The 10,841-nt window shown below is 33.5% G+C and overlaps 1 protein-coding gene across 1 annotated transcript; it reads right to left on the reverse strand.

Moving 5' to 3' along the window:
* Nucleotides 1–1,666: 1,666 nt before the first annotated feature.
* On the reverse strand, nt 1,667–7,701 carry si:ch211-208g1.1. The gene is made up of 8 exons (XM_009303561.5): nt 7,651–7,701; nt 6,725–6,849; nt 6,243–6,620; nt 5,948–6,164; nt 3,914–4,140; nt 3,648–3,795; nt 3,155–3,264; nt 1,667–2,800 (listed from the first exon to the last, which is right to left on the reverse strand). Exons 1-8 carry the CDS (start codon nt 7,688–7,690, stop codon nt 2,492–2,494), a joined length of 1,554 nt encoding a protein of 517 aa, XP_009301836.4. The 5' UTR covers nt 7,691–7,701; the 3' UTR covers nt 1,667–2,491.
* Nucleotides 7,702–10,841: the final 3,140 nt, after the last annotated feature.

The following is a 10,841-nucleotide window of genomic DNA, read 5'->3' on the forward strand; positions in this document are numbered from 1 at the left end:
GGAGCTGTGTATCGACTTCAGTGTTCGGCCTTTCAGCAGTGATTCAGTTGTCATTAAGACGAACATTAAAATGTTATCTGACTAATTTCTAACAGCTAAATGTGTCTGGAAAACAATCAAAGGCTTTTATTCTCATAAACCCTGCGGACGTGAATACGTCTGACTGTTCTAATTGGCTAAAGCAGAAGTATCACGTCAGCACGTTCTAGACATGCACGCGCTCTTTCCGGCAATCTTCCTTTTGCATTCACACAGCGCAGCATTCCAACAAATTACCGGTAATGTTACAACTTCTCTTTCTGGAAAACAGCCAAAACGAATTTACTGGAATTTTTAAAAAAGGGCCTGTTCAAACATACACACCTTTACGGAAAATTGCCGGTAATTTTCCAGAAAAATCTGTGTGTGTGAAAGCGGCTATTGTTTCTAAACATTCCTGAAACAATGGAAAAATAACTTATTGAACTATGTTTGTAAAGATACAATGTGTAACTGTTGGCTTTATGATTTTGATGCTCTCCTTTTGCTGCATTTTTAAAAGGAACAGTTTATATATATATATATATATATATATATATATATATATATATATATATATATATATATATATATATATATATATATATATATATATATATATATATATTTTTTTTTTTTTTTTTTTTTTTCTGCTATTTACTTGCCCTCATGTCATCCAAGATGTAGTTTCTTTTATATTCTTCAGCAGAATTGGTTTTAGCTGAACCTCTGGTTCTTCAGTGTTTCTTATTATGGCAGTTAACGGGTGTGGTTGTTTTTGATTAAAATAAGTGCATTCAAATAAGTGAAAATCAATAGCCATTGCTTCTGATGACAAACTGATGTCTTGTGAAGTGAAATGATCAATGTGTACACTGCAAAAAATGCCCTTCCTGAAACAAGCAAAAATGACTTAAATCTAGTTAAAGTGTACCAAAATCAAGCAAATAAATCTGCCAATGGGGTAAGCAAATTTGACTTGGTAAGAATTCTTGAAAATAGCATTAATATCTAGACGATAATACATTTCTATTGATCTTAAAATTAGACACAAATTCTTAAAACTAGGCATTTTAGCTTTTTATAAGAATTTAATAGAACATAAATAAGTGAAAATTGTATTAAAACTAGCCATTAAAAACACTGTTGGTTCTTAAAACTAGACAAATATGCTTAAAACTAAGCAGTTTTTTCTTTTTATAAGCACTGAATATTATCAATTCTAGAACAAATTGCATTAAAACTAGAATATTTTAACTTAAATCTAGTCAGTAAATCTAGAGTTAGTTCTTAAAACTAGACAAACAAGCTTAAAATTAAGCAGTTTTTTTCTTTTTATAAGCACTGAACATGAATAATTCTAGAACAAATTGCATTAAAACTAGAATATTTGAACTTAAATCTAGTCAGTAAATCTACAGTTAGTTCTTAAAACTAGACAAACAAGCTTAAAATTGAGCAGTTTTCTCTTTTTTGAAGCACGACAATAATAATTTTAGGGGGAAAATGCATTGAAAGCAGAATAGTTTACCTTAAATCCAGCCTATTTAGATTTTTTTTTTTAAATCACACAAAAACCTAAATGAGATAAAAACTCTTAAAAGAAAATACCTCCCACACCTTCCCCCACTTTAAGTGAAGAAACAACTTCCAGCTTTGCTGAACATTTATTAAAGAACATTCTTTAAAGTTCTAAACAAATGGAGCATAAGGCAGGATAAGCAAAGACAAGCTTACACTTTAAAATGAAATAAAATACCTGGCACAGAAACCGCAAGTATTCTATGCAAAATGCTTTGCCTCAGTCTACACAAACTCAAACAGCATTTAAGCTTCAAACAGCCTGGATCAATTTATTTCGTAACATGATAGCAACCCAAAAATCAAATAATTATCATGCTCACCCTTATGTTCTTCAAATCCTTATGAGTTTTTTTTTTTTTTTGCAGAAGATGACACTTTGAAGAATGTCGCCAGCTTTCATAGCAAGAAAAATATACAAAATAAATAAAAAAAAATACTATGAAAGTCAATAGCTACCATCAACAGTTCCCAACATTCTAAATAATATCTTCTGTAGCCAAAAGAAAAAAAAAACAGGTTTGAAACAACATAAGATTAAGAAGTAATTGAAGTTTGGGTCAACAATGCCTTGAATCCATGGCAGATTCAAAAATGAACATTTTCCTCTTAAACAACTGAGGTACAGCAAAACAGGATGAACAGTCCAACGTTAATAATAACAACAAAAAAATATACTCTGGCACAAAACAACACTGTATACCCTCAGCAGTCCTGTAAAGTTACACACAGCAATTACTTTTTTTGGTTTTGCTGTGCTGCATTACTGTATGTTAGATACATTTAATCTCCTGAAAATGGGAAAAAACTCCTAACAGCACAAATCAAGTGCAAATGTAATGGCCGAAAAAAAATGCAGCTGTCTCTCAGCCACAGCAGTTTGAAACAGCAATTAGTCAACAAACATTCTACATTCATGAATGGCCTTTTTGTACGAGGGGGTTTCATCCTGCTCGTGGATGACATCTCTCAGAACTTGTGTTTGCAACACAGACAGGAGTGTTGCAAGACACTTTGGATATGTGAGATGAAATGCATAGTAATAGGCCAGGAGGTAGAGAGGCCCCTCATAGAGCAAGTCTTTGTCAAATGTTAGTACTGGGGTTGTACCTACAACCACCATGCAGTTCTCCTCACCAACCAGCAAGACAGGACTGGAAAATGCACGCCTGTGGATGTAGGTATCCGGGTCCTCTGAGGGCTAGAAAACCAAATAACAAAAATACAGAATTCAGACTACAAACACAGCAAAAATTAATATAAGATCTGGGTCACTATTCACTTCCATATTTTTTTTCTTCAATGGAAGTGAATGCCAACCCAACAGATCTGGGTTGGCATATCAACATTCTTCAAAATATCTTACTTTTGTGTTCAGCAGGTTGTGATTAAGTAAATGAAGACATAATTAAAAAATTTTCTACAATACCTTTAAGTTAGTTGTTACATTGCATGTCCAATTTTACGTAGTGCAATTGGGATGGTTTTAACTTAGTATTTTATTGACAATGTAGTCACCTGTTATTAACTTATCACTACTTAAAGTAAAACTCACCGTCAGAACATGGAAAAGAGCCTCACTGATTGGGACCTGTTTCTTCGGTGCTGCAGACCCAGATGGGAAGAGCAGCGGTAGGGCAGTAAAAACAGCAATGGCATGTTCAACTAGATAAGTTAAAAAAAAAAAAAAGATATTAACATCAGATATTACTGTAGATGTATGGGAATAATCTATACCACTGGTTTCTGATCCTGGAGACCTGAATTAAGGGACTGTTTACACAACACTGTTTTCAACTGAAAACAGAAAACTTCTTGAATTAAAAAAATAACTGATCTATAACAAGGGTTCTCAACACTTGGCCCTTGAGATTACAGGTCAGCTCCAACCTTTAGCTCTAAAGTCACCAGCCTGTAGATTTTTGTTAGAAACTGGAAACACAGATTAGCTCAGGTTTGTTTAATTAGGATTGGAGTTATACTGGACCTTAAGGACCAGAGTTGAGAACCCTTGATCTATACAGATTCAAATTAAATTAAAGTTTTACCTCCATTTAATGTCCTTGGAGGCTTCATGACTTTTTTCATCACTCCATAAAACTGAACCTTGGAGTAGAAGGTCTCCCACCTGTCCTTCACCTCAGAAATGTATTTGAAGTTGTTTGGCTCAATGATTCTTCGTAGTTCATCCATTGCCTGAAAGAATTATTTATTATTAAAAACAAAATTATTTGGCTGTCTGCAGTTAGGCAGAGGATATGGGATATGTGTTAATATTTACATCTGTCTAAAATGTAAGCATTCGTGTACCCACATGGTCCAATTCTTTGAAGCAGGGGTACGCTTGCAAAATATTTGTGGGTTTGTCTTGCTCCTTCAATACATTTGAGTCAATGAAACTTCTTCTGGACTGGAACTCCAGGTCTAATAGATGGGTTACAGCAGCTTTATTTGGCTTCTTTGCTTTGTACATTTCTTGTAGGGTCCTGTAATGTCTTGCCTGGGTTTTCTGGCTGTCAAGGCTGTTGTCAGGACCATCAGCTGCAATTTAGCCATACAATATAATTACTGAACAAGATGCACAGAAATCAACAATTGAATAATGTATTTTACGTTACAAATAGAACAAATTCGGCATGCATATATCACCAAATAAGATGTTATGTATTACACACACATATATATATAAAAATATAAAAATCATGGCCAGAACATGTCCCACGAAAGTGACATGTCTGGCTACTAGGGATGCTCAAAGTAATCGATTAACCGTTAACCGAAAGGATGCGTTTGTATCATGTGTATGGTATCAGTTAAACAATTAAAAAATACTATTTTATATATTTTTAGTTTAGCTGCATAAGGGGCCAATCGAATGCGTTTTTTGCGTTAAGAGGGGCATCTTTTGAATGGTTTACTAAAAGCCGCAAGTGTTTTGCACGCGGCTCAACCCAGAGCAGCAGTGTGTGTTGTCAAGACAACTACAGAGAACTTTTAAAGAGCATGGATCCCGTTACATTCGACACCAAAATGCATCCCTTCACGGCTACATTACAGCTTCCTATTCAAATCATTTAGTTGTTGTTGTTGTTTTTAATAGCGGGTTATTTTTTAATAGCGGGTTATAATCGCACCAAAACATATTAAAAGGCAAGTGAATTATAACAGCGCAAACTTTTCTGTATCGGTGATGTGCGCTATTTGTTAAACCCTTTAAGGTTGTGTGCTGACAGACTGACTGATTGACTGACAGGTGCGTGATGCGTGAAGCCAGCAAACACGACGTAGCTTTCAGTTAGGATGAACACAGTTTCAATAATTTTCATTTATTTATAGATGGCCTGTGGTTCTGCATACACTGACTTTATCTTGCTGGAGTTTATAGCTGTTTCACTTTACTTCAGGACACATTAATGCCGCTCTAAGTTTATTGGAGACATTCTGAAATATTCCTAGCAAATCCAATAAATGTTGTAGACATACTCTCTACATAAACGCACTAAATCGCACTTCAGCAGTGTTTATTTGAGAGCGCACCAAAAGATCCGCGCTTGACCATCGTAAGTTATATTTGAGGGGTGTGCAAGAGGTTTTGTGCACAAGCAGAGGAAATCGGCGCACTTCTTTTTTCCTTGTCAACATAAAAGGTGTTTTTAGAAAGGGGAAAAAAAACAGCAATACTGTTCACAAAAAGTCAACATATGTGCGAGTTGTCATTGTCTTTTCATTATTTTCATTTAAGCATATTTTTATTACGGTAGAGAGAGAGAGAGAGAGAGAACATTATATCAGTATATAATCTTAACAATAATGATTTCTATTAAAAATGTTTTATGATTATAATAACAGCAGGGCATTAAATAAATGCATATTTTCCGTGGAGCGAGCGATTTGAGGAAGTCTGCTATTTTTATTTGACGGAAGAAAAAAAAAACATGATTGGAAAAAAACAGCCTATGCCGGTTCTTTAAAAGGATTCAGTCAGTGTTTTCTTTTTGTAATATAAATTAATAATTTAAATGAAAAATTAGGGCAGGCCTACTTATTTTATTCATTTTCCTTTCCTTTTCCTGTTGGAAAGATGGCAGGTGCGTGAAGATGTTCTGTTGTTATGATCTGTTATTAACATGTTCGCATGTTAAAATAAATCAGTATTTTAAATAGCAATATTTAATGTGTCAGACACAAAATAGACACTTCAGTTTAAAAATAATAATAATAATAATAATTTTATATTAATCTCACCAGTTAACCATTTATATCCGATTAACGAGCTGGTTGGCAAAGTTAACCGAAATGAGCATCCCTACTGACTACTTTATTTTAAAGTAAATTTTAATGTACTTACATGCTTCATCAATGCTGTCATTTTCTTGCCGTGGGGTGCTTGAACTTGAAGGCGATGACAGAATGACTGTTGAAGCACTGGAATCAGCATCATAGTCACTTGCCACAGCAGCGGAAGGTTCTTTGTCCTGACGTGCTCTTTTGAAAGGAGGCTGTTTGGCCTTCATGGGACTTCGGATATTTGAAAGTCGCTTCAGGAGCTTTTTAGCAACAGTGTCCTGTACAACAGAATAAAAGCATGTTAGCAACAAAACAATGTTTTTTTTTTCAATAATTAAGTAAATGATGTCACTCACCCACTCGTGCCTAGATCCAGTTGACTTATCTTTTATCATAGGGTAGTATTCCACTAACCGTTTTGCCATGGCAATAACTTCATGTTTAGTGGGATATTTGTAGTCATCTGAAGATGCTCTTGCTATTGATACCATGTTTGTCATGGTATTTCGGATGAGCCGGCAGAATAGCTCCTTTGATAAGGTGATGTCACCCTCTTTTCCAAGACGCTGCTGCTCAAAGTATGTGCGTCTCATCTGTTGTAGTTCACTGTCAGTGAAGAGAACATATTCTGGGCTGGGTAACTTTAAAAACTTTGATGTACTGGGGTCATCTTGTTTTGAACTTTCAGTATGTTTATCATCTGCTGATGAACCTTCAACAGGAATGATGTGCTCCTAAAACACAATAAAACACAAATGAAATCACATGAATCTGTACTGAAATTATGCCCACTAATAGATTAAAAATATCCAATATACAAGTGTTTGAAATTAATTACCTGTTCTTCCTTATGAGTCAAACGCCAAATACCTTTGCGCCGCAGGAAGTGCTCAGGACCAGGAAAGAGATCTCGGATATCCTCTCGCGAGAGAGATGGCAAAATGTCTTCCCCAATGTTAGCAGCTTAGAACACATGCAAATACAGTACATTAGACAACATAGCTTATGTATATTTTGTGTTTTTGATTTTAGTAATGCATTAGTAAATTTTGAAATTAATATTCATTCATTTTCTTTTCGGCTTAGTCCCTTTATTAATCTGGGGTCGCCACAGCGTAATGAACCGCCAACTTATCCAACATATGTTTTCCACAGCGGATACCCTTCCAACTGCAACCCATCACTGGGAAACATCCATACACTCATTCACTACGGACAATTTAGCCTACCCAATTTACCTAAAGCACATGTATTTGGACTGTGGGGGAACCGTAGCACCCGGAGGAGACCCACACAAACACGGGGAGAACATGCAAACTCCACACAGAAATGACATCTGACCCAGCCGAGGCTCTTTGTGTTTGGGCCTACTCTTTCAAATATGAAATGTCTGAATGTAGTAAAACAAACAGGCAATAATGATAAAAGATCCTTTAACACTTGACTAAGTTATTTTTGTTAGCATTAGGTATTGTGAAAAAAGGAGTTGTGATTCATTTAATAGCAGCCTGATAGCACCCAGTATTGTACAACAGCAGAACAACAATTTATGTCACTATACAATAATAAATACAAGTGTATCTACATTTAAATAAAATTATTCTGAGTGCATGTTGTAACTTAAGGATCGATCCTTAATTTCATTCGATTACAAAGACGTGCTTTTGTTTTGTTTTTTCTCGGTAGAAAGCATTGCATATTACATTAAAATCAAACTCAAATTTATCATAAGAAACAAATAAGTGATTTAAAAAAAATACTAACCTTTTAGAGTGGAAATCGCAACGTCGTCGAGCCCATCCATGGTGAGAAACTGGCGCAAGGAAGTACCTGTATCTCCTAACTTCCCTTTGGCGCGCTGTAAGTGCGCATGCGTCTTAACGTAAATGCGTCACGGTCTAGGTGCGTTCGACATGAAGCTCAGCTGCAGCCGGTGATCAACGAGATTAGCCGAGCGCAGGCGGGGGCGGAGTTGATAACGGAGCCGTCAAGACGGACAGCTGGACACTTCGGGACTCAAAAAGTTGCTGCAGTCATGATGACCGATCACATGGCGTCATCATATTTTTTTTGGTTATTTTTATTTATAACAACAAAACATTTACAAATAAAACAGAATACAGTCTCTATAAACTATAGTTCCTTTTTAAACAATAGGAGAGAATTATGAATAAAAAATATAACAAATGCATGAGAGAAATAAGAGGAAATGAGAGGTTAATATAAACATAAAAACGAACAGGTCTATTAAATACAAAGCAATAAGCATAAATTCTAGGAGTTAAACATCAATCTTTAGGCTAATACTTCTTGTTTGAATATGCTAAAAAAGGTACATATATGTACAATTATAGATATAAAAATTTCCAATGTAAAAAGCAAAACAAGGTTTTTTGATTAGGTCTTAATAAATGAGATTATTTTGGATAATAAATGCATTTTAAAAAAAAAAGCATTTTAATCCAAAAAGATTGTGTTGAAAAAAACAAAAGGTAAAATAAGTGAGCTATGTAGAAGTTTCCTAGAAAGAGCAGGTAGCCTTTAAACTGCTAGACAGGAAATGATATATATATTTATATTATTGTAATAATAAAACCATTTTATAATTATTAGTTATTTAACTTAATTTATTAAGAGAGCTTTAAGGTGGCAGGATCAATGATGATGATTATTTTATTTTATTTTAACGTGCACATTCTAATTTCGTGTTTCACTGTGTGGTGTGGCGTATAATATTATTTTTCCAGAAAAAGTTAAAGTTAATGTTTTGTGATAATCACCATTATGCAACAAATGCTGTTCATTAAGGGTAACCTGTAATGAACGCAGAATATTCCTTAGGTTAATTTTTTAATACTTGTAAAGTGCTGTCCATTTTGACAGGAAGAAATCTGTTATAAGTGATTGTGCATTTACATAAATTATGTGAATACAAATGTTGAATGAGTTTGTTGTTGATACAACTTTTGCATTTTTTTCAGTACGAAATACGAATTAAAATCCTTTTAAGCCAAGTGTTTGTTGACAGCAATTTTTCTTTCAAAAACAGACAGTGTCACCCACACAAAATTGTATGAAAAATTAAATCTAATCTAAAACAATATTTTTTTAATATTTTTTAAAATTAGAAATTTTAGTGGTGTATTAGTCTTAAAAATAGCACAACTATCTTATTGAACGTGCACAAATTTGGGCTTTATAGCTCTTTCTTGTTTCTAGTAAAATCTTGCTTAAAATTAGTTAACATTTACTTGCCTAGCCAGAAGAAGATCGGTTTTCTTAAATTAAGACTTATAGTCTACTCCACAGTGTATTTTATAAGACAATTTATCTTCAATAGCAAAAAAACAAGACACATTTTCTTGAAATAAGATTTTTTTACTTTCTTAGATTTCAGTTTTTGCAGTGTATATGAAATTGGACACTATTTGCAATATTATGAGCTTTCATAAACAGCCTGGTCAAATGTTTTCCTTTCTTAGTGCATATGCATCTTGTGCTTGTGTTGAACACAAGGTCGCTTTGATGAATGCATGGATCTCCCCTTCTCTGGGGAGAAACCACTAGTGTCTAATTTAGTCCTCTCTACTTCTTTCATTTCTTTATTTACTTCTATTAAACTACTAACTGTTTATTTTACCCTTTAGAAATTTGGCACAACTAAAATGAAAATTCTGGATTCAATTAACCAAAAGAGAACATGGTATGTAATGATTATTATTTATGCATTGTTTATAGTCTAAGGTTTTGTACAATGTTATTATATAAATAATAATATTGTATTGATGGTAAAAAAAAGTAGAAATGCATCATTTTACCAGCGTAATTATATATTTCTTGCAATTTAATACTTATTAATTATTCATTTTTATTAATTATTTATGACATTAGTCTATTTACTCATTTGATTGCATTATTTTACCAGTGTTGCCATGAGAGTACAGTTGCGCTATATTGCAAGCAAAAGGGACTGTCAGCCCATTACCTGAGTCGATTTTGCTTTTCTTGTGAGGATGTGTAGTTTGTGCAGAACCAAAAATGAGCCCTTGAGAGTTCCATTTAAGAGAAAAAATGTTTACAACCTCAGAGAATGAAAAATCCATCAATGCAATGCCACCAAGTTAGTCACATACCACAGACCTTTATGTAGCTTTTTAATTGCACACTAAAGTACAAAGAATGACGTTGCATTCTTTAAATTAATTGTTGAATGGTATTAACAATTTTTTTTAGTGCAAAGTGAATGATTTAGTTTTTCAAAACACTCAAATTAACATGTATTTAATTACAGTAAAAAAAAAATAATAATAATAATTATATATATATATATATATATATATATATATATATATATATATATATATATATATATATATATATATATATATATATATATATATATTGATTTGTTTAGCAATGATATTTTATTTGTAATAAATATTTTACTTGATAAAACTAATTAGGGGCATTAGCATGCACTCAAACAGGAAGTTAGGTAACGCAGTTTGATGACAAGACAGGAAGGAGCACAAGCTTGCCAATTTTTTATTTTTTATTTATTTTTTTTATACCTGTGCTTCTCCAATCACTTAAAAATAATAAATTAATAAGATTACACACTGTGTCATCTGACCTCCCAAGATGTGCACGCACCAATAAATATGCTTAATTTAAAGGATAATGAAACTCCCCGTTTCAGCAGGGTGTTTTCACACCTCTAGTTTGAAAAAAGTCAGGAAAGTCCAGCTTTTGTGTCGATTACAGAAAAAGTGAAAGGTTTGCATGAAAAGGAGATGTGCTCACATCATGGGGAAATGGAAACAAAAAAATAAAAATTATAAAAATAAAAATGGCACACTTCAAAACACTGACAACCCATGTCTGTGGATATTTCCGGCAGCTAGCTCTCTGCAAAAAAAAGGTGTGTCATGCATATTAATATTTCATTCTCCATA

This window comes from Danio rerio, chromosome 7 (assembly GCF_049306965.1).
Source record: "Danio rerio strain Tuebingen ecotype United States chromosome 7, GRCz12tu, whole genome shotgun sequence".
Taxonomy (NCBI): Eukaryota; Metazoa; Chordata; class Actinopteri; order Cypriniformes; family Danionidae; genus Danio; species Danio rerio.